This window comes from Bufo gargarizans, chromosome 1, assembly GCF_014858855.1.
Source record: "Bufo gargarizans isolate SCDJY-AF-19 chromosome 1, ASM1485885v1, whole genome shotgun sequence".
NCBI lineage: Eukaryota > Metazoa > Chordata > Amphibia > Anura > Bufonidae > Bufo > Bufo gargarizans.
This window is the reverse complement of record NC_058080.1, coordinates 3,459,825-3,485,232: the sequence shown is the minus strand read 5'-3', so window position 1 is coordinate 3,485,232 and position 25,408 is coordinate 3,459,825. Positions and strand designations below refer to the sequence as shown.

Genomic DNA, 25,408 nt, shown 5'->3' with positions numbered 1-25,408 from the left:
GGTGTGTTTGGCTGCTGAGCCATGGGGTTCAGAGATGCCTATACGGGGCACTGAGAAAAAGGCAGCCAGTAACAGGCTGATCTCAGGGCTGATAGAGTTCATGCAAATCCGTGAAACAGTCCAAAGGTCCGTCAGCACAGGATGAGTTCAGTGAACAGGCACATGTTATGTGACAGGGGGTCTGAATCCAGGAAACAGGAAAAAGTCAGTACACAGACAAATAGATTATAGCTCTTTACAAGCTTTAGCAAGTTGTAGAGACCTATCAAGATCTGTAGAGACCAATTGCTCAGGCTAGGAATTGAGGTCAGTAGCACAGCTTTATAGGAGAGTTGTTTACCTCATATGTCAAGCAGCTGAACACAGGATCAGAAAGGGAATTAACTCCAGCAGTGCTGCAGGGAAAGCCTCTGTAATACACACACAGGGAAAGGCCTTGCAGCCAAGCTGCAGCCTGCAATGTGGGACACAGGAGTCTGGCTTCTGGGCAGAAGCTAGATGAGTGATGCGGCGCCCGTGACCACCGTGGATAGTGAGATGGTGGTGGGCATGGAGTGCCACCATAACAATTAGAAGTCATCTGGGTGGTAGTACTGAATGATTGACAGCCTTTCCTGTATGCTAAGTCATGCAGCATTAGCTGTCAGTCACTGAATGGCACCGCCGACATTTCTCCTAAGCATAAAAAGATCAGAGGTTTAAATAAATTAATTACAGGTTTTTCAGAATTTTTTCCTACAAAACTATATATCAATCTGCTCAGCTCATCTTTCTCTGTAACAGATTGTACTACGTTTTAATAGTAAAAGATTCCCTTTAAACAAAACCTTTTTACTGAGCTATTGTGCAAATAGGCCAGTCTCCTCTGGAGCTAGCACATGCACAGTTTCATATTTGTGATGTCCCATTTATGTACTTTATGGTGGAAGCTTAGCTTAGACTGAAATTTCTTGTAAGTTATCATGATATTTTGTGGTTGAATCTAAAGAAGCAAAGTTAAATTTGAATAATTATGCCATAGTTTATAATGCAATAATGCTATGATTTAAAACTATAGTATAATTGATCAAATTTAAAGGGGTACATTGGGCAAACAAAAAAAAAACATTTTCAGCTAACCTGTACAGAGAAGACAATTTGATCAGCACTTACTCCTCCATCACTCAGCCGATTCTGAAATCCCTCTGGGATCACTTGACCACCCGACTGGCTGCGGCTCTTCCTTTGTTACCAGATGTACTTATTTTTCTTCCTGCTCTGCTGACGAACAGGAAGAAAGAAGAGCACATCCGGTCACTGCATCAGAAGAATAGCCCGCAGCCAGTCTGGTGGTCACGTGATCCCAGGCAGGTAAATATCATTTTGTTTGTAAAGGTCATATAAAAAATGCTCCTGTTTCTAGATTTTACTGTTACATTCTGCAGAGTGTAAGAGAGACACACAGAGAGGCTGCCGTTATCTCTAGAAATGTCCTCTATGCTGCTCCTTCTGATAGTGTGAGAGAGAGATAGGGGCGCAAAATCTCCTTTTGTCTGTGTGTTGTGTATTGGAGATATCATAGCAGCTTTTCTCCTGCTCTCTCCATCCTCTCTCACCCTTCCATAGACCTCTATGGGCAGCAACTGTAACCTGATCACTTAATGTAAATTCTGTGTGAGTGATCAGTGCAGGAGGCAAAGGTCGGGGATGGAGTAGGGTCAGATAAGTGATAAAAGAGCAACAAGATATATGACTAAGTTTCGTATCTTCACTTGTCTTGATGTATGAAAAGTTGTTTATAACTGGAGGTACTCTTTAATTGGGGACAACTCCTTTTATAGGAATTGGGAAAACACATAGGATATATTGTTCATAAATGCATATGGAATTTTTGGTCTAGCCAGTAAGGCAGCAATTACAACTAAGTCTCAGTAGTGAGAAGGAAGGGGAGGCCTAGGCCACCATACCACACAAGAAAAGTCACTCGAGAAAGAGAAGAGTAGGATATAGCTTGGATGTTATAGTGAGTGCAGAATCATGTATTAAAGCCTATTAATGTTATTGAATTAATTTATTTTATGTCTTGTATTCTTATTGTAGGTAATTTATTCTTTGAATCTCAAGATTGATGAATATGAAGTAAATATACTTACTCTAAAAGAAGCCCATCAAAATGAAGTTGACCTAATTTCGCATGACACAAAAGAAAAAGTTCTCCAATACGAGAACATGTTAGAGGAGGAGAAGAACCTAAGACTGCAGATACAGAATCTTGAGGAGGCTCTGGAGAAAAATAATGTGATAAAAGAACAAAGTTTAGCCGATTTTGCCACTTACAAAAAACAGTCAGAAGAAAGGGAACTAAAGACTCAGTGTGAGCAAGCTGAAAGGATAGCTTCCTTGTCGAAAGAAATGCTCTCTATGAAGACTGATTATGAAAACCGTCTGCAGCAACTCACAGAGGAGGCCGATGCTCTAAGAAAAGAATGCTCCTCGAGTGACCAGGAGAAGTCTGTTGAAAAACTAAATGAGAAACTTAAAAAAGAAATCCAGGTGTTAGGCAAAGAAGTAGAAAATCTGAAAACACAGAACCGCAAATTAACGGAGGAATACACACTTAAGACAAGCAAACTTCACAGCGGCTATGTCAAAGAGAAGGAAAACTTAAGAAAAGCTCTGCAGCAGTCCGTCACAGAAATGATAAAACAGCTTCAAAATAAGGAGCAGGAGCAGAGGAAGGGCAGCCAGGCTAAGGAAGCCGCTACACTACAGGAACTCCAACTGCTGAAAGATGATCTGGAGGCAAAGGAGCTGGAAATGCTGGAAGTCAAACAACATTCTCATAAAATGAAGGACATGGTACAGGTAAACAGGGGGGTGATCAGTGGAACTGTCCAACCGTCCCTTTCTGCTGCTATACTCCCTGCCACCGTCAGGTAATCCTTTAGATATGGACATCTATTAGATGTCTGTAAAGGGTCAAACCAGTGAGCCCATTATAAAGTACATCCACAGTGTGTGAAAAAAGGCTTGAGGATAACTTGAGGATAGGGAGTTATTGTATATTTCACCATTCCCCTTTTCAATTGTATGTGTTTTTGCATAGCCTGACAATGTTTAGGCAGTGTCAAGTTGTGTAAGGACTTCCACTATTGACAAGGAAAATGGTACACCCAATTGTCTAGTCATACATTTCCAGAAGGGATACGAGAAGAATAACACAATGCAGAGTTCTAAGATGCTCCAGAATTATTTCAAGTCACAGAAGCTAACACAAAAACACAGGGGCTAACACACAAAATAGTTTGGCATGAGAATTCAACATATAAAAGAACATTTAGGCCTCCTTCAAGCAGGATTATTTGATACATTTGCATAAAAATATATATAAAATGCGGTTGCATATTTTAATGTGGTTGTGGCTCCCATTCAGGTTTATGTGAGCAAAATATAAAAAAATTCTTATTGGCAAAAGCATGCTGCCATGAACCTTACCAAAGGTATTTGTGGTAGTTTGCGCCATGGTGTAGAAATGTCGCAAATCATGGAGCATGCCAAATTTGCACTATAATTTGTTACTTTTCACTCCAGTCACTAGTTTTAAAAAGTTCTAAGAAAAGTGAGTAGGGTTAATTGGAAGGGGGCATGTCCAACACATTTCACACAGAACGCAATACAGAAATGAAATAAACGTCATTCATAGCTGGCGTAAAGTTCATGTTTCATCTTCAGAACAACTCAAATGGACCAATTTTGTAAAGAGGCTTGGATCTTTTATCAAATTTGGTCCTATTTTAATATAATGAGATTCTGTTTTAGGCCCCATACACATGACCGTACTTTTGGTCCACATCACATTTTCTGGAGATCGGATGAGGACCCATCCATCTCAATGTGGCCTAAAAAAATGTGGACAACATACCATGTGCTGTCCACGTACATATGTCCATTTCACAGTCCCACAAAGATAGAACATGTCCCATTCTTGTTCATTTGGCAGACAAAAATAGGCATTTTTAACAAAGTGCAGAATAGGAACATGTGGAATGCACGTGGCCGGCATGCATGTTTCGCAGATCCGCGACTTGCGGACCACAAAACTGACACGGTCTCGTGCATGGGGCCTTAGACTAGCTTATAAAATGTCCATCTTAATAAATGTGTCCAGATTTAGACTCTGTCCATTTAGTTTTGGCTACATGTCTCCCAATGTAATTAACATTATTTTGCATGGTCAACTGTATAGAAAAGTACAGACTATGCTTTCCGTTGCAGTAAAAGGAAAACTGTGTTCCTGCCCAGTGTCTATGGACCCAGTAGCTACAATTGAAACCTGAAGTTTACATACACTATATAAAAAGACACATATGCATGTTTTTTTCAATATTTGACATGGAATCAGAATAAACCTTTCCTGGTTTTGGTCAATTAGGATTACCATAATTATTATTATTTGCCAAATGCCAGAATAATGAGCGATAAAATGTTTTAAGGCAATTTTATTACTTTCTGCAATGTTAAAAGTTTACTTACACTAAGATTACTATGCCTTTAAACAATTCTGGACTGCCCATATGATGGTGTCATGTGTTTGGAAGGTTCTGAGAGACACACATGTGGATGTATGTAAATGCACACTTAAAACACACTGCTCCTTTGTGTTGTATCATGGGAAAGTGTAAAGAAATCAGCCAAGCTATCAGGAAGAGAATTGTGGACTTGCACAAGTCTGGCTCAACCTTTGGTGCAATTTCAAGATACCTGAAGGTGCCTCGTTCATCTGTACAAACAATTATATGCAAGTACAAACAAGATGGGAATGTCCAGCCATCATACCGCTCAGGAAGGAGACGGGTTCTGTGTCCCAGAGATGAACGTGCTTTGGTCGGACATGGGCATATCAACCCAAGAACAAAAGCAAAAGACCTTGTGAAGATGATGGCGGAAGCTGGTAAGATTGTGTCAATAGCCACAGTGAAACGAGTACTCTATCAACATAGGCTGAAAGGCCACTCTGTCAGGAAGAAGCCATTACTCCAAAAGAAACATACAAAAGCCAGATTAATGTTTGCAAATGCTCACAGGAACAAAGACCTACCTTATTTTGCTCTATAAGACGCACTTCCCCTCCCCCCAAAAAAGTGGGGGGAAATGGCAGTGCGTCTTAAGGGATGAATGCTGCCATTTGTACTTTGCACTGATACATCGCCGGCCCCGATGCTGCACAGCGCGGCCTGCGATGTATCAGTGGGGAGGGGCTGGAGGCCAATAAATTATGTTGGAATCGTAGCGGGGCCCGGTGCAGTCACTGTTCTCTATTACACCGGGCCCCGGTGAAGTCATGGGTAAAGCTTTGTTAAAGTATAGCAATCCTCTGCAGCAGTAGTGCACGTAGTACTCACTACGAAGCTCCCATAGCAGGCAGGCTGGCCGGTCACTCACTTCCTCACGCACATGCTCCTCCCACTTTATGAATGAAGCACGTGGAGTAGGCGCGTGATGGAGTGAGTGACGTTACGCTGCCGACCGCCCTGCCTGCTATGGAAGTTTCATAGTGAGCACTACATGCACTACTGCTGCATAGGATTGCTATAACTTAACAAAGTTTACCCATGACTTTGCTTAATAAATACTGCTGTGAGCGGGGCAGAACAGTGACTGCACCGGGCCCTGCCGCGATTCCTACACATGTTGCCGGCCTCCAACCCCTGTATTTGGGGGTCACTATTTACACTAGGACAGTGTTATGGGGGGATCTGTGGATGACACATATATAGCATAAGGTGCTATATATGTGTCATCCACAGATTCCCCCCCATAGCAGTGTCATCCACAGATCTCCCCATAACAGTGTGATCCACAGATCCCCCCCATAACAGTACCATCCACAGATCCCCCCCATAACAGTACCATCCACAGATCCCCCATAACAGTGTGTCATCCACAGATCCCCTCCATAACAGTGTAATCCACAGATCCCCCATAATAGTGTCATCCACAGACCACCATTAGTTCAAAACCCACCAAAAGCACACCTTTTGGTTCAATTTTTTCTTCTTCTTATTTTCCTCCTCAAAAACCTAAACTAAAATTAAACTTTTTGGCCATAATGACCATTGGGCCCCCTTGAGGCATTTTTTTACATTTACATGTCCCCCTGTGGCTCCCACATGGTATAATGACCCCCAGTGGCCCCTATAAAGTATAATTACCACTAGTGGCCCTTAACACAGTATAATGACCCCCTAATGCCCCCCACACTGTATAATCCCCCCAGTGGCCCCACACACAGTATAATGACCCCACTGGGGTCCTCCATTGAGAATAATAACCCCCAGTCGCCCCCCATTCAGAATAATGACCCACAGTAGCCCCCACACTGGGTGAATATTGTATGGAGGGGCACTGGGGGTCACTATACTGTATGGTGGTCACTGGGGGTCATTATACTGAATGGAGGGTCATTGGGGATCATTATACTAAATGGGGGACACTGGGGGTCATTATACTTTGTAAAGGGCCCCACAGCAAATTTTAGTACGCCCCCCTAGTGGGTTCACATCACGTTTTTCCTATAGGTTTGATATCTACAAATGTGCAGCACTCCACGTTTTTGTATCCTGCAGAGTCCAGTAAAAAACGCATACGTTAACGTACATGTTTGTTTACCATGGAACTGTATGGTGAACGGACGCCACTGTACGGCATCAGTCTGAGGCATCTGTTAATGTATACATTTTTGGTATACATTAAATAGATGGCACAAGTGGGATGTGAACCCAGCCCTAGTGTCAGAATAAGCACTAGTACACAGCGGAGCAGCATGGTGGAGAGGGGAGGCCACCATGTACTGACAGAGCACTACCTGGTCCTGGTGGTCAGGGGTGAGGGCTATGCTTCCCAAGGATCATTTATCTATTGGTAAATACAGGGCACAGTATAATACACTAGATTCTATATACTATAAAGATATTAGCCCTACCCCCGAATAATAATACAATTAGGGGGTCATTTATTATATAGGAATACGTCTATATTAGGCGTATTTGTAACACAGATTGTGGCGCAAAGGTCCTTAACACCGCAATCTGTATCTTTTCCCGCTCATGCCAGGTCTAAAAAAAGTGGCGTGGGCAGGGAAGGGGTTACAGTTATGGCCATGCAGTTATTGGATACCACCGCCATATAGTGATAACACCGCCATACAATGATAAAACCACCATCCAGTGACCGGATAAAAGGGTATAAGAGGGCACTGTACAGGGTGTGGTAAGAGGGCACAATGCAGGGTATAAAGGGGCACAGTACGGGGTGAGGGGCACAGTACAGGGTGGGGGCACAGTCACATGACCCTGTGACGTTAGAAGGTCCTTATGGTGAATGCGGTTCAGATGCCACCATAATGAGAGGCAGAGGAGTGAGACAGGGGCCCTGGATGGACAGGAGGGGTGGACACAGCAAGTAGGTGGAAGGGGCTCTGAAGGGGATTCATACAAGTAGGGGCAGGAGGTCTGTGCAGGGCAGCAATAGGAGATAGGAGGGTGGAACAGGAGCTCTGGATACATGAGGGAGAAAAGGAGAGCGAAGGATATCCACGAGGATGACATAGGACAGAATAATATGAGGGGTAATGGCAGGTGTCATGGAGGCAAACTGCTTAACCCCTTAAGAACATAGGACGTACCGGTACGCCCTATTTCCCGAGTCCTTAAGGACCAAGGACGTACCGGTACGTCCTAACTCTAAAATCGGCATTCCGGCGCCCCAGGGGTTAATTTGAACAGGATGCCGGCTGAAATCATTCAGCCGGCATCCTGTTAAAACGCCAGGGGGGGTCATGTGACCCCCCGTGTCGGCGATCGCAGCAAACCGCAGGTCAATTCAGACCTGCGTTTTGCTGCGCTTTTTGCAGTTTCTGATCCCCGCGGTTCCTGACCGCGGGGATCAGAAACTTTAGAGTGCCTAAATCAATATTGTACAACCCCCCCCCTGCACCCCTGCACGATTTGATGGCGGCGGGTGGTGCAGGGTAGGTGTCACAGGCGGTGGGGGCATTGCGGGAGGCGGGCGGTGCGGCAGGCGGGATCGCGATCCCCCGCCCGCCTCCCATTGCGTAATCGTTGGTGTACAGTGGGTATACCAGGGTGCCAGCACATTGCTGGCACCCTGGTATAAACGGCTGACATCGTTGATGCGATGTCAGCCGTTTAACCCTTTCCATACAGCGGTCTACAGCGGTCCGTACGGACCGCTGTATGGAAAAGGTTAACAGTAAGAGGGAGCTCCCTCCCTCTCCGATCGGGGGGCTGCTGTGCCTTTGCAGCCCCCCGATGGGAGAGGGAGAGAGCCCCCAGACAGCCCCCCCGAAGCCCCGTCCTCACCCTTCCCCGTCTGCGAAGTTGTGGCAGACGGGGAAGATTCCCATGGCAACAGGACGCCTGCTCAGGCGTCCTGCTGTCCATGGTGCTGAACAGATCTGTGCTGAAAGCATAGATCTGTTCAGTGTAAGTAAAATACAGTACAGAAACCTATATAGGTTCTGTACTGTATTTTACAGACATCAGACCCACTGGATCTTCAAGAACCAAGTGGGTCTGGGTCAAAAAATTAAAAAAATAAGTGAAAAAAGTTAAGATAAAAAAAACAAACATTTATCACTAAATAAAAATTAAAAAAATAAAATAAACTACACATATTAGGTATCGCCGCGTCCGTAACGACCTGATCTATAAAATGGTCATGTTACTTTCCCCGCACAGTGAACGCCATAAAAATAAAAAAATAAAAACTATGAGAAAATTGAAATTTTGCCCACCTTACTTCCCAAAAAAGGTAATAAAAGTGATCAAAAAAGTCGCATGTACGCCAAAATAGTACCAATCAAACCGTCATCTCATCCCGCAATTTTTTGCCATCTTACGTCACAAAAAGTGTAATAGCAAGCGATCAAAAAGTCATATGCACCCCAAAATAGTGCCAATCAAACTGTCATCTCATCCCGAAAAAAATTAGACCCTACTCAAGATAATCGCCCAAAAACTGAAAAAACTATGGCTCTCAGACTATGGAGACACTAAACAATTTTTTGGTTTTAAAAATGAAGTTATTGTATAAAACTTACATAAATAAAAAAATTGTATACATATTAGGTATCGCTGCGTCCGTGATAACCTGCTCTATAAAATTACCTTGTGATCTAACCTGTCAGATGAATGTTGTAAATAACAAAAAAAAAAACTGCCAAAAAAGCTATTTCTTGTTACCTTGCCGCACAAAAAGTGTAATATAGAGCAACCAAAAATCATATGTACCCTGAACTAGTACCAACAATACTGCCACCCTATTCCGTACTTTCTAAAATGGGGTAACTTTTTTGGAGTTTCTACTCTAGGGGTGCATCAGGGGGGCTTCAAATGGGACATGGTGTCAAAAAACCAGTCCAGCAAAATCTGCCTTCCAAAAACCGTATGGCATTCCTTTCCTTCTGCGCCCTGCCGTGTGCCCGTACAGCGGTTTACAACCACATATGGGGTGTTTCTGTAAACTACAGAATCAGGGCCATAAATAATGAGTTTTGTTTGGCTGTTAACCCTTGCTTTGTAACTGGAAAAAAAAATATTAAAATGGAAAATCTGCCAAAAAAGTGAAATTTGGAAATTGTATCTCTATTTTCCATTAAATCTTGTGCAACACCTAAAGGGTTAACAAAGTTTGTAAAATCAGTTTTGAATACCTTGAGGGGTGTAGTTTCTTAGATGGGGTCATTTTTATGGAGTTTCTACTCTAGGGGTGCATCAGGGGGCTTCAAATGGGACATGGTGTCAAAAAAACAGTCCAGCAAAATCTGCCTTCCAAAAACTATACGGCGCACCTTTCACTCTACGCCCCGCTGTGTGGCCGTACAGTAGTTTACGGCCACATATGGGGTGTTTCTGTAAACAGCAGAGTCAGGGCAATAAAGATACAGTCTTGTTTGGCTGTTAACTATTGCTTTGTTAGTGGAAAAAATGGGTTAAAATGGAAAATTAGGCAAAAAAATGAAATTCTCAAATTTCATCCCCATTTGCCAATAACTCTTGTGCAACACCTAAAGGATTAACGAAGTTTGTAAAATCAGTTTTGAATACCTTGAGGGGTGTAGTTTCTTAGATGGGGTCACTTTTATGGAGTTTCTACTCTAGGGGTGCATCAGGGGGCTTCAAATAGGACATGGTGTCAAAAGAACTGTCCAGCAAAATCTGGCTTCCAAAAACCATACGGCGCACCTTTCACTCTACGCCCCGCTGTGTGGCCGTACAGTAGGTTATCTCCACATATGGGGTGTTTCTGTAAACAGCAGAGTCAGGGCAATAAAGATACAGTCTTGTTTGGCCATTAACCCTTGCTTTGTTAGTGGAAAAAATGGGTTAAAATGGAAAATTAGGCAAAAAAATGAAATTCTCAAATTTCATCCCCATTTGCCAATAACTCTTGTGCAACACCTAAAGGGTTAACGGAGTTTGTAAAATCAGTTTTGAATACCTTGAGGGGTGTAGTTTATAGAATGGGGTCATTTTTGGGCGGTTTCTATTATGTAAGCCTCGCAAAGTGACTTCAGAGCTGTAGTGGTCCCTAAAAAATGGGTTTTTGTAAATTTCTGAAAAATTTCAAGATTTGCTTCTAAACTTCTAAGCCTTGTAACATCCCCAAAAAATAAAATATCATTCCCAAAATAATTCAAACATGAAGTAGACATATGGGGAATGTTAAGTCATCACAATTTTTGGGGGTATTACTATGTATTACAGAAGTAGAGAAACTGAAACTTTGAAATTTGCTAATTTTTCCCAATTTTTGGTAAATTAGGTATTTTATTATGCAAAAATTTTTATTTTTTTGACTTTATTTTACCAGTGTCATGAAGTACAATATGTGACGAAAAAACAATCTCAGAATGGCCTGTATAAGTAAAAGCGTTTTAAAGTTATCAGCACTTAAAGTGACACTAGTCAGATTTGCAAAAAATGGCCTGGTCCTTAAGGTGAAAATGAGCCCGGTCCCTAAGGGGTTAATGAAACAGTAAAACAACTAAATAGAATAAAGCAGCATTCAGCAGCAGATCGAAGAGTCCCCCCCCCCTCCTGTCCCACAGAGAAGAGACAGTCACAGTGCAGACTCACTGACAACCTGTGTTCACACTTCTGCCCCAGCCCTGCCGGTCTCTCTCCTCAGGCAGTATGTCCTGTGTAGAAGGGGCGTGTCTGAGTCTCTGCAGCAGCCGGCCTCATGTGACTAAGAGGGCCCACCAGAGGGGTACTGTGTAAGTGAAATGACAGCAATGAGAGCTTCCATCTGTATTGATGGAAGTGCTCATAGCAGCTCAGTGGGCCCCCACAGGAGCATTGGGCCCCAGCACTTGCCCGATTTTGCCGGGTTATGACGCCGGCCCTGATGACCATCGTTATGTTTGGAGGAAAAAGGGAGAAACTTGGAAGCTTAAGAACACCATCCCAACTGTGAAACACGGGGGGTGTCAGCATTATGTTGTGGGATGTTTTGCTGCTGGAGGGACTGGTGCACTTCCAAAATAGATGGCATCATGAGGAAAGAAGATTATGTGGAAATACTGAAGCAACATCTCAAGACATCAGCCAGGAAGTTAAAGCTTGGGCGGAAATAGGTCTTCCAAATGGACAATGACCCGAAGCATACTGCCAAACTGGTTACAAAGTGGCTTAAGGATAACAAAGTCAATATTTTGTGAGTGGCCTTCACAAAGCCCTGATCTCAATCCTATTGAAAATTATGGGCAAAGCTGAAAAGGCAGGTGCAAGCAAGGTGACCAAAAAACATGGCTCAGTTTACACCAGTTTTATCACGAGGAATGGGCCCAAATACCGACCAACTATTGTGAGAAGCTTGTGGAAGGATATCCAAAACGTTTGACTCAAGTCATACAGTTTAAGGGCAATGGTACCAAATATTAATGAAATGTATGTAAACTTTTGACTGCAGAAAGTAATAAAAATGCCTTAAAACATTTTATCTCTCATTATTCTGGCATTTGGCAAATAATAATAATTATGGTAATCCTAATTGACCAAAACCAGGAAAGGTTTATTCTGATTTCATGTCAGATATTGAGAAAAACATGCATATGTGTCTTTTTATATACTGTATGTAAACTTCTAGTTTCAACTGTACACACTGTAGGTGTCCAAAAATGAGGCAATAACTAAAAAGAACGCCCTGTAGGAAAATAGGACTATAAGGCTAAATGCACACGATCAAAGGCTAAATGCACACGATCAGGTTTGATTGCAGATTTTCTGTGTGGATTTTCATGCGGAAAATCCGCACCCAGGGGCGTACATACAGGCGTCGCAGGGGTCGTACTTGCGACCGGGCCCGCCCCCCAGTGCTGAGTTTCCTTGCTGCCAGCCCTACCCTCCCTTGAGTCTCCTCCCCGGCCGGCGGTGCGGCGTGCCGGACATGACGTTGAGATGCAGGGAGAAGGCGCCGGAAAAGAAAGGGAGAGCGCTGCGCAAAGAAGCCGGTCCGGCTTTCAGAGTGAGTGAGGTCTGATGGGGGCTGAGAATTGGGCAATATATGTAAAGCTATGACTGGTGACTTGTGCTATGAAGTAATGGGGGTTTTTCTGTTGTCTTGGGGTGCAGCTCTTTTGTGTAGGCATTTCTACTGAGCTTCTAGTATATGCTTGGATGTAGCAGAGCTGGTTTTGTCATGCATTTCTTTTGCCTTCATATGGTAAAATACTTCATTGGCCTATAGATGGCTTTATAACTAGCTCTGCTATATTTCTGTAGCCTACAACCTCTGACTGCCCAGTTGGGCTGAAACTACTACACCCAACATGTTCTGGCAGTAATAGTAAATGGATATTGGTGTAATTCTGAGCTACTAGTCTATATAAAACATAATGTAGCCTACATATTTAGGTGGCGGGTTGGGGGGGCGTCGACGGGGAGGGGGCCCCATGGATAAATTTCGCATCGAGGCCCCATGGATTGTGTGTACGCCACTGTCCGCACCGTAGGTCATGTACATTGTATTCTATGAGAATTTGAAATTTTTATGCACACAATGCAGATTTTTTTCCGTGCGGATTTTAAAATCCACAGCATGACAATTAATTTTCTTTTTTCTGACCGGATTTTTCGCTTGAGAAAGGCTTCTTGTTGGAGCCAAAACGTTGCGTCACTACTGGGTGAATGAATAGTTTTCTTTTTTTCTCCACACCGGAGTGCTGCTCTACTTTTTATTCGCTATATATACAGTACAGACCAAAAGTTTGGACACACCTTCTCATTCAAAGAGTTTTCTTTATTTTCATAACTATGAAAATTGTAGATTCACACTGAAGGCATCAAAACTATGAATTAACACATGTGGAATTATATACATAACAAAAAAGTGTGAAACAACTGAAAATATGTCATATTCTAGGTTCTTCAAAGTAGCCACCTTTTGCTTTGATTACTGCTTTGCACACTCTTGGCATTCTCTTGATGAGCTTCAAGAGGTAGTCACCTGAAATGGTCTTCCAACAGTCTTGAAGGAGTTCCCAGAGATGCTTAGCACTTGTTGGCCCTTTTGCCTTCACTCTGCGGTCCAGCTCACCCCAAACCATCTCAATTGGGTTCAGGTCCGGTGACTGTGGAGGCCAGGTCATCTGACGCAGCACCCCATCACTCTCCTTCATGGTCATATAGCCCTTACACAGCCTGGAGGTGTGTTTGGGGTCATTGTCCTGTTGAAAAATAAATGATGGTCCAACTAAACGTAAACCGGATGGAATAGCATGCCGCTGCAAGATGCTGTGGTAGCCATGCTGGTTCAGTATGCCTTTAATTTTGAATAAATCCCCAACAGTGTCACCAGCAAAGCACCCCCACACCATCACACCTCCTCCTCCATGCTTCACTGTGGGAACCAGGCATGTAGAGTCTATCCGTTCACCTTTTCTGCGTCACACAAAGACACGGTGGTTGGAACCAAAGATCTAAAATTTGGACTCATCAGACCAAAGTAACAAAATAATAGCAAAGACAGGTGCACTCTGCGGTCTTACTAAACCCTCAAACTGATTTTAAAATTGAGAGATTAGCCAACATGTCCTACGGTGTAGGACATGTCTGAGCCCGGGCACCGCGCCAAGGTTTCTCAAGTAGCCCGGGACCTAACACTCTCCTACCTGAGCTGTATGGGCAATACCAGGAGCCAGTGGGCAAATTACAGGAGCATGAGGATGTCTATTGTGGTACTTGTGGTTCCCTGCGGGCATCCCCCACCGTATGCATTTTTGCTGGGGATCGTCATTAGCAACGGGCCACAAGTGCAGGATTTGCTCCCCTATATATATGCACAACTGCATGTGGGTTTGAGCACCGCCTGCTAATACCACGCCATTCTTTTCAGTTTGCTCATCAGACCAAAGCACAGATTTTCACTGGTCTAATGTCCATTCCTTGTGTTCTTTAGCCCAAACAAGTCTCTTCTGCTTGTTGCCTGTCCTTAGCAGTGGTTTGCTAGCAGATATTCTACCATGAAGGCCTGATTCACACAGTCTCCTCTTAACAGTTGTTCTAGAGATGTGTCTGCTGCTAGAACTCTGTGTGGCATTGACCTGGTCTCTAATCTGAGCTGCTGTTAACCTGCGATTTCTGAGGCTGGTGACTCGGATTAACTTATCCTCCGCAGCAGAGGTGACTCTTGGTCTTCCTTTGCTGGGGCGGTCCGCATGTGAGCCAGTTTCTTTGTAGCGCTTGATGGTTTTAGTGACTGCACTTGGGGACACTTTCAAAGTTTTCCCAATTTTTTGGACTGACTGACCTTCATTTCTTCCTTTTTCTTTACTTAGCTGCTTTTTTCTTGCCATAATACAAATTCTAACAGTCTATTCAGTAGGACTATCAGCTGTGTATCCACCTGACTTCTCCACAACGCAACTGATGGTCCCAACTCCATTTATAAGGCAAGAAATCCCACTTATTAAACCTGACAGGGCACACCTGTGAAGTGAAAACCATTTCAGGTGACTACCTCTTGAAGCTCAACAAGAGAATGCCAAGAGTGTGCAAAGCAGTAATCAAAGCAAAAGGTGGCTACTTTGAAGAACCTAGAATATGACATATTTTCAGTTGTTTCACACTTTTTTGTTATGTATATAATTCCACATGTGTTAATTCATAGTTTTGATGCCTTCAGTGTGAATCTACAATTTTCATAGTCATGAAAATAAAGAAAACTCTTTGAATGAGAAGGTGTGTCCAAACTTTTGGTCTGTACTGGTATGTAATATATAAAGCTGAGTGTATGTATGTGTGTGTGTATGTATGTCCGCTAAAGGAATCCTCACCCTCGCATTTACAATCACGAAATTTGGCACACAGGCACACCAGGTGTCCGGGAAAGTTTTAGACCGGGTCTTAGCTCTGTAGGACATACTGTTCCTGAGATATTCCCAAAACAATGCAAATATGGCACATCACATGACCTACATTAGCCAATAGAAGCCTGCAGGTCTTTCTCTTCATATCCCAACTGCCATACACACGGTCACATGTTCCTTATCAGCCAATAAAAGTTCGCAGGACCATAGTCTCCACATACACACAGTTTTACACCAGGTTTCCATAACAACCCAGCCATTTTTCTTTGCTGCTGTAGGTCAGCTTTAAAGGTGCAGGGCGCTGTGGATGACACTGTTAAAGGTTATTTTCACCCAAGCAGCCCCTCACAGCTGTCATCCACAGTGCCCTGCACCTTTAAAGTTGACCTACAGCAGCCCCCCTAATGTTAGCCCTTGCCCTGCATAATCCAGTGCAGGGCAAGGGAGAGCAGGGCAGAGCTTTTTTTATTCACAATAATACGATGCTAGTCGGAAGCTTCTGCCCAGCAGTGTGTTTGGTGACGTCACCAGCTCTGATGGGCGGGCTTTATCGCTGCCCTAAGCCACACCCATGGTCCGGTTAAGCCATACCCCCTCCCACTCCACAGCCTACGGGGATTAAAAAAATGAAGGTAAAAGACAAGTGCTGCTGTCTGAGAGTGAGGTGTTCAAAAGAACATCCCTATGTCCGTCCAGGAGCTGCTGAGGACAGGGAGTATGAAAGCTGTACTGTCGGCCTAAAACCGTATCTCTGGCCACCCTAGGGGAAGGCTATTGTGGAGGTCACAGTTAAGGGGACGGTCCGCTATGGAGGTCAGTGTTATGGGGCAGACTGCTGTAGAGGCCACTGTTAAGGAGACGGGGTGTTATGGAAATCACTGTTAAGGAGATGGGGTACTATGGAGGTCACCAATAAAGGGGCAGCCGCTGTGGAGGTCACTGTTAAGGGGACGGAATGCTGTGGAGGTCACTGTTAAAGGGGTGGGCACTGTGGAGGTCCCTGTCAAGGGGGTGGGGTGCTGTGGAACTCACTGCTGTAAAGGTCAAAGTTAAGGTGGTGGGCTGCTGTTAAGGAGACAGGGAACTGTGGGGGGGGGGGGGTGAAGCGTTAAGGGGTGGGATGCTGTGGATGTCACTGTTATAGTTGATACTGTCGATATCTTTTAACGACACACACAAACATGAAATGAAATAGATTAAATATACCCGTGGGAAGACTGTTCCTTCAGCTAGTATATACAGTTGCAAGAAAAAATATGTGAACCCTTTGGAATTATATGGTCTTCTGCACAAATTGGTCATAAAATGTGATCTGATCTTCATCTAAGTCACAGCAATATACAATCACAGTCTACTTAAACTAATAACACACAAAGAATTCAATGTTACCATGTTTTTATTGAACACAACATGTAAACATTCACAGTGCAGGTGGAAAAAGTATGTGAACCCTTGGATTTAATAACTGGTTGAACCTCCTTTGGCAGCAATAACTTCAACCAAACGTTTCCTGAAGTTGCAGATCAGACGTGCACAATGGTCAGGAGTAATTCTTGACCATTCCTCTTTACAGAACTGTTTCAGTTCAGCAATATTCTTGGGATGTCTGGTGTGAATCGCTTTCTTGAGGTCATCCCACAGCATCTTAATCGGGTTGAGGTCAGGACTCTGACTGGGCCACTCCAAAAGGCATATTTTCTTCTGCTTAAGCCATTCTGTTGTTGATTTATTTCTATGTTTTGCGTGGTTGCATTACTCATCTTCTGTTTAGCTTCAGCTGGTGGACAGATGGCCATAAGGTCTACTGAAAAATGTCTTGATAAACTTGGGAATTCATTTTTCCTTCGATGATAGCAATCCGTCCAGGCCCTGACGCAGCAAAGCAGCCCCAAACCATGATGCCCCCACCAGCATACTTCACAGTTGGGATGAAGTTTTGATGTAAGTGTGCTGTGCCTCTTTTTCTCCACACATAGTGTTGTGTGTTTCTTCCAAACAACTCAACTTTGGTTTAATCTGTCCACAGAATATTTTGCCAGTACTGCTGTGGAACATCCAGGTGCTCTTGTGCAAACTGTAAACGTGCAGCAATGTTTTTTTGGACAGCAGTGGCTTCCTCTGTGGTATCCTCCCATGAAATCCATTCTTGTTTAGTGTTTTACGTATCGTAGATTCGCTAACAGGGATGTTGCCAGAGACTTTTGTAAGTCTTTAGCTGACACTCTAGGATTCTTCCTCACCTCATTGAGCAGTCTGTGCTGTGCTCTTGCAGTCATCTTTACAGGACAGCCACTCCCAGGGAGAGTAGCAGCAGTGCTGAACTTTCTCCATTTATAGACAATTTGTCTTACTGTCGACTGATGAACAGCAAGGCCTTTGAGGATGCTTTTTTAACCCTTTCCAGCTTTATGCAAGTCAACAATTCTTAATCGTAGGTCTTCTGAGAGCTCTTTTGTGTGAGGCATCATTCACATCAGGCAATGCTTCTTGTGAAAAACTAACCCAGAACTGGTGTGTGTTTTTTATAGCGCAGGGCAGCTGTAACCAACAGTTTGCTGACACCTCACTCCAATTAGCTCTTGGAGATGTCATTAGTCTAGGGGTTCACATACTTTTTCCACCTGCACTGTGAATGTTTACATGGTGTGTTCAATAAAAACATGGTAACATTTAATTCTTTGTGTGCTATTAGTTTAAGCAGACTGTGATTGTCTATTGTTGTGACTTAGATGAAGATCAGATCACATTTTATGACCAATTTGTGCAGAAATCCATATCATTCCAAAGGGTTCACATACTTTTTCTTGCAACTGTATATATACAGTACAGACCAAAAGTTTGGACACACCTTCTCATTCAAAGAGTTTTCTTTATTTTCATGACTATGAAAATTGTAGATTCACACTGAAGGCATCACAACTATAAATTAGCACATGTGGAATTATATACATAACAGAAAAGTGTGAAACAACTGAAAATATGTCATATTCTAGGTTCTTCAAAGTAGCCACCTTTTGCTTTGATTACTGCTTTGCACACTCTTGGCATTCTCTTGATGAGCTTCAAGAGGTAGTCACCTGAAATGGTCTTCCAACAGTCTTGAAGGAGTTCCCGGAGATGCTTAGCACTTGTTGGCCCTTTTGCCTTCACTCTGCGGTTCAGCTCACCTCAACCCATCTCGATTGGGTTCAGGTCCGGTGACTGTGGAGGCCAGGTCATCTGGCGCAGCACCCCATCACTCTCCTTCATGGTCAAATAGCCCTTACACAGCCTGGAGGTTTGTTTGGGGTCATTGTCCTGTTGAAAAATAAATGATGGTCCAACTAAACGCAAACCGGATGGAATAGCATGCCGCTGCAAGATGCTGTGGTAGCCATGCTGGTTCAGTATGCCTTCAATTTTGAATAAATCCCCAACAGTGTCACCAGCAAAGCACCCTCACACCATTACACCTCCTCCTCCATGCTTCACAGTGGGAAGCAGGCATGTAGAGTCCATCCGTTCACCTTTTCTGTGTCTCACAAAGACACGGTGGTTGGAACCAAAGATCTCAAATTTGGACTCATCAGACCAAAGCACAGATTTCCACTGGTCTAATGTCCATTCCTTGTGTTCTTTAGCCCAAACAAGTCTCTTCTGCTTGTTGCCTGTCCTTAGCAGTGGTTTCCTAGCAGATATTCTACCATGAAGGCCTGATTCACAAAGTCTCCTCTTAACAGTTGTTCTAGAGATGTGTCTGCTGCTAGAACTCTGTGTGGCATTGACCTGGTCTCTAATCTGAGCTGCTGTTAACCTGCGATTTCTGAGGCTGGTGACTCGGATGAACTTATCCACTGCAGCAGAGGTGACTCTTGGTCTTCCTTTCCCGGGGCGGTCCGCATGTGAGCCAGTTTCTTTGTAGCGCTTGATGGTTTTTGTGACTGCACTTAGGGACACTTTCAAAGTTTTCCCAATTTTTCGGACTGACTAACCTTCATTTCTTAAAGTAATGATGGCCACTCGTTTTTCTTTACTTAGCTGCAATTTTCTTGCCATAATACAAATTCTAACAGTCTATTCAGTAGGACTATCAGCTGTGTATCCACCTGACTTCTCCACAAGGCAACTGATGGTCCCAACCCCATTTATAAGGCAAGAAATCCCACTTATTAAACCTGACAGGGCACACCTGTGAAGTGAAAACCATTTCAGGTGACTACCTCTTGAAGCTCAACAAGAGAATGCCAAGAGTGTGCAAAGCAGTAATCAAAGCAAAAGATGGCTATTTTGAAGAACCTAGAATATGACATATTTTCAGTTGTTTCACACTTTTAGTTATATATATAATTCCACATGTGTTAATTCATAGTTTTGATGCCTTCAGTGTGAATCTACAATTTTCATAGTCATGAAAATAAAGAAAACTCTTTGAATGAGAAGGCGTGTCCAAACCTTTGGTCTGTACTGTATATATATATATATATATATATATAAAACGAAGAAAAATGGCGGCACTGGCTCCCAAATGAGAAGACGGGTGCACGTCCCAAAGGGAATGGACTGACTTCCCTGATGAATATTCTAGGAAAAATGAGCGGCACTCCAAAAGTAAAAGTGGTGAACCCTTTATTCACACCAGTGGTGTGAATAAAGGGTTCACCACTTTTACTTTTGGAGTGCCGCTCATTTTTCCTAGAATATATATATATATATATATATATATATCCAATATATCCACTTAAGTAGTTGTTTCCAGTTATATGCCTTCATAGCAATATATATATATAATAAATAAATAACGAGGCAGCACTTCCAGCTTTCAGTGAACGGGTGAAGACCCCAAACTTTAATGCAATTGCTTGGATTAAAGTTTGGGGTCTTCACCCGTTCACTGAAAGCTGGAAGTGCTGCCTCGTTATTTATTTATTGTATATCGTGGAGGAAGAGCCGACCTCTGTGGGGATTTGCACCCAGTCCACCAACTCTGACTGTGCTGCTGCACTATCTGTGTTTTATATATATATTATATACACACACACACAGTTATAGATATATATATATACACATATGTATCCACATTTGTTTTGTTGGCCGCAGGAGTGGGGGTTGCACAGGAGGAGGGGGTTGCTAGGGGGAGACCCCATTCAAAAATTTGCTGTACTCCCCAGCCAGTTCTAGTTACGCCACTGCTAGGGAAAGTTTGGTCATCCAGCCATATCATATTAATAGACAGGGTAAAGTCAACCAGAATAGGAATGGGTGTTTCTGAGGATGGGAGAGTTCACAGAGGGTGGTTCTCAGCGGGCGACCGCTCTCTATTGTGTCCATATGTCTTAATAGGCGATATATTTAAGACAACCACTTTAATATGTTCGCACTTTTATAGATTTAAACCAAAATTTGCCCAGTGATTCAACTAAAGTAAGCTGAAAGCTAAGGACATGGAGCGCAGCAAGTGTAAAATTCCCTCTAATGGAACATTAAATGTGCCCCCTCTAGAGAAAATTCAATTAACGGAAAAAAACAAAAATGCAATTGTAACAGACTAAAGCCTTCACTTTTGCTAGGATTTGGAAGCCCAGCTGAGACAGAAAGAAGAGGAGCTAGCCGAGTCCAGAAACATTCAGAGAAATGCAGCAGAGGAACTTTCCGTGGCAAAGCAGAGGTTATTACAGCAAGAGAACGAGATCCAGAAGCAGACAGGTAGTGCGCGTTAACCCTTCGTGCAGGGCTCTGAATTCTGCTCCGTCTGCAATATGGTAAAACATTAATACATTGCTTTGTTCTGACAGAACAGATGAAGAGCAGCTCATGTGCACATAAGGCAGCTCTCGCTGAACTTGCTGAATTTAAAAGTCAAATGGATCAACAGCAGCAGAAACCAGCCCGAAAAACGACTGCGAGCAAGAGAGACAGCGGGGACGTTGTGAATGCTAAGCAGGTACTGTATTGTAGTAGTAGACAAGCAGTGTGGGGGAGAAACAATAGGAAATCCACAAACTTTCTCTTAGAGCATGAAGAACATAATGATGAGACATCTGTATTCATCAGAGATGGTGGAATATAATGTTTAGATTCCAGATCGATAATGAATCAGACTCTGGGGCATCTTTAGAATTAGTGGAGATTTATTTAGCTCATCACTATAGGATACACATAAAAACTACTATATAAAAGACAAATTCACTTTGGCTAATTATTTTCTTAATTTTTCATTTATAGTAGTAAAGATCCCTTTTTTTTTATTTACAGGTCCAAATCCTCTGCATAGACTTAGCTAAATGATGGAAATTTGGCTACCTGAAACCACCACTAGAGGGCGCTTAGGAGCTTGCTTCATACAGTTAATTTATTTTTAGTTCAATGTACAAATGTTATGCAACTTCCTCTACTGGTGCAGGCAGCGAGCAATTTATTATTGAACTATGTAAATGCAGTTTTTTTTTAGAGCTTTATATCAGAAAAACAGAAGATTTTATTGCAAAATTAAACAGCACAGTGTTGGGCCAATATAGATACGATATTTTACTTCTTTGAAAAAATTCAAATGTACCTTGTGTCTCCTTACTCTGGCACCCATAATTTTATTTTTCCATCGATGGTGCTATATCCATGGTTTGTTTTCCTGCAAGACAAGTTGCTGTTTATATTTGTAATATTTTAGGTGCCTTTTTTTAATTATTGATTTCTTTCATGGGCTAGGTGACCAGAAAACAACAATTCTGGCAATGGGAATCCCTTTTCCTTTACAATGTACGCTGCACTTAAATAACATGATATTTTAATAGTTCAGATATTTACGAATGTGGCGATACCAATAATTTTTTTAATAATTTTTTATATCATAAATGGAAAAGGCAATGCTTTGAATATTTTATGTTTTTTTACTGATTTTATTCCTTTTTGTCTCCTTTAAGGGATTGTCTCACTTCAGCAAATTACATTTATCCTGTAGACACAGTTAAAGCGGTTATATCACCAGGATCAACCCTATTAAACCAGACATACTGCCTGGTCGGGCTCATCATGCTAATTAAAACTATACTTTTCTTTTGTCTATATGATAAACACTTGCAGAGAAATATGCATTTTTATTCATATGAGCAACTGGAGAACTAGGCTGCGGGGATGAATCATTTGAGCACTGCTATGTAACACCCCCTGTGCTCTGCACACGCCCCCCTCCCCTTGATTGATAGGGCTAGGCATCAGGCTGAGCTGTGTCCTAGCATGTACATATTCTATACACTATGTACTATAGCTTTACCACACTGAGATCTGCTCAGAAAGCTAATATACACGGTACTGCTTTATTGGCAAGTGCAATGAGATTATAAAGACACCATTAATATGTATTAGCTTATAAGCATTAAAAAAAACTATATGTCTATAGCTTAGGCCTTATGCACACGACCGTGCAGTTTTGCGGAACGGAACGGGCAGCCCATTGTAGACATGCCTATTCTTGTCCGCAAAACTTGTATAGTGTATGAAATATATGATATTGCTAACACACAGCTCTTAGACAGGGCTCTGCCCTCAGCCTGATGTCTAGCCCTGTCAATCAAGGGGAGGAGGGCATGTGCAGTGCATAGGGGGTGTTACATTCAGTGCTCAGATGAATTAGCCCCACCTCTGAGTGCTCAAAATTCTCATTTGCATATGAATTAAAACGCAGATATCTCTGCAGCTGTTTATCGTACAGACAAAAGAAAGGTGTAGTTGTAATCAGCGTGATGAGCCCTACCAGCCATTCTGGCTTAATAGGGTTGATCCTGGTGACAGAGCCTCTTTAATACAAGGCACTTACTAATGTATTGTGATTGTCCATATTGCCTCCTTTACCATTTGCTCAAGTGAGACAACCCCTTTAAGCGACCCAAGTTTGTGATCAATAATTACTTGTACAATACACTGTAATTCTTCTGTCTTTTCATATTCTAGTACTCGAGAGAACATTCTGTTCCAAAACAACATAAAGAGGACATCAGTAAAACAAAACGGCAGAAGGAGGCAGAGACAAAGCATCTAAAAGAGCAGCATGTGAAGAGTCGCGAAGACTTGGCAAAAATTCATGCAGCCGAGATAAAATCCATCCAGTCATCCATGGAGCAAGAGAAGAGACGACTGCAGAAAGTACTGTAGGATCTTCATCCATGTTCTGCCTCCACCAAGAATTAGTTTTCTGTTTTGTAGTAACAGTACCATTTTCTGTTGAATGTAAACTGCTAAGTTTTAAAGGGGTTGTCCCACAATTAAAATCTGTCTGTCAGCTGAAAAATAGCTTCAGACTAAGTACAATGCCTGGGAACCGGTGTCAGACTGAGCCCGCCAGAGGAAATTATTTTCCCAAGGTGCCACTCCTGTATATCATCAATACATTTTAATAGGTTTTGAATTAAATGAACAGACTAGTGGGAAGTGATCAGCTGTAAAGGCAGCCAAATGGATTTTTTCTCCTGGATCTTTGGCGCCCAATATGGTACCAGAGCCTGTGTATTCTGGTGGCCCAGTCCAACCCTGCCAGTAGCGTTGCCTTCCCATATTGTACATATACATATTGCTGCCAAATCCATGTTTCCTGTTTTAATCCATATGCAAATGAGGAATTAAGTTCACCGTGCGCTGTCCACATCATATGTCCTTTCCACGGCCCCGCAAAAAATATAGAGCATGTTCTATTCTTGTTCCTTTTGCGGACAAGGATAGGACATTTCTATTGGAGTGAAAAAGAAACTGGCAGCAGGCAGACGGCCGGAATCCCTGTTTTAAGGATCCGTGATATGATGACAGTCGTGTGGATCGGCCCTAAATCTGTATTTATTGGTGGGACAAATAAACACAATTTAAGGGCTCGTTCACACGACAGTTGGTGTCCCGTGTCCGTGCTGTGAACCAAAAATTGCGGTCCGCAATGCACCGGCACCTTCCGTGGGGCAGGCGCATGGGGATCGCAGACCTATTCACTTGAATGGGTCCGCGACCCCTCTGTTCCGCAAAAAGATACAGCATGTTCTATCTTTTCGCGGGGCAGAGGCATGGAACGGAACCCCAGAAAGCACTCCGTAGTGTTTTCGTATTGTTACGTTCCGTGCTTCCGTTCTGCATCTCCGGATTTGCGGACCCATTGAAATTAATGGGTCCGCTTCCCTGATGCGGAATGACATTGGAACGGTGCCATGTATTGCGGATCCACAAATGCGGTCCGAAATATGGGAACGGGACACCAATGGTCGTGTGAACGAGCCCTAAGGCAATACAAAAAGTGAATACATATAATTCAATTAGAATTGCAAAACAGATGTATATTTCTAATTTTGGTCTGTGTGACCACTATTGGAGTACATTTAGTTACATGTCGGAATGAGCAAATCGACTTCGGATGCTTCATCCGAAGTCAATTCGCATAAAACTCCATTGTAATACTGTAATACTGTACGGAGTGGGAGCGCCGTACAATATTAGAATGTATTGGCTCTGATGAGCCGAAGTTATTACTTCGCGAAGTCTCATGAGACTTCATGTAATAACTTTGTGAATTAATTTTATGTAAATTTGAAGTTGATTCGCTCATCCCTAGTTACATGGTCTGAGGTAGTCAATGATATTTTTTTCTCCATGCTAGAATTAGACTTATTTTTGGTCTTTCCGACTGGATGGGGCAACAAAAAATATAGGAAAAATTTGTCACGTGTGCTAATCTCAAAATACAGCACTACTGTCATTTTAACAGTTCTGTGATTTTTGTTTTTTACTTAAAATTATTTATTCTTATATCTAAATGTACCTACTGTAGGTCGTAACTTCAGTTTATTTATTTTTTGTTACAGGATCATGAAATGCACATAGAAGAGTTGAAAAAGACGAGTGAATATGAGATAAAACAGTTGTTAGAAGAAAGAGATGCACTCTATGTCCAACTTCAGGATTCCATATATAAGGTGGGTAATTGGCTGTTCACGTATGTAGCCAGCTTAACAGCAGTTTTGTAGGGTCTGTGACTTAAGGCTCATGCAAACGACCATATCTATTTTGCAGTCCGCAAAACACAGATCTTCA

The 25,408-nt window shown here is 42.7% G+C and overlaps 1 protein-coding gene across 5 annotated transcripts in view; it reads left to right on the top strand.

The window, feature by feature from the left end:
* FAM184B (family with sequence similarity 184 member B) overlaps positions 1–25,408 on the top strand; it is a 132,206-nt gene that overhangs the window by 39,797 nt on the left and 67,001 nt on the right. For all 5 annotated transcript variants that reach the window (XM_044294158.1, XM_044294150.1, XM_044294142.1 and 2 more), the window contains 5 exons: positions 2,080–2,844; positions 20,917–21,052; positions 21,142–21,290; positions 23,294–23,485; positions 25,180–25,290. In XM_044294158.1, coding sequence (XP_044150093.1) covers positions 2,080–2,844; positions 20,917–21,052; positions 21,142–21,290; positions 23,294–23,485; positions 25,180–25,290 — 1,353 coding nt within the window. The remainder of the gene's footprint in view (positions 1–2,079; positions 2,845–20,916; positions 21,053–21,141; positions 21,291–23,293; positions 23,486–25,179; positions 25,291–25,408) is intronic.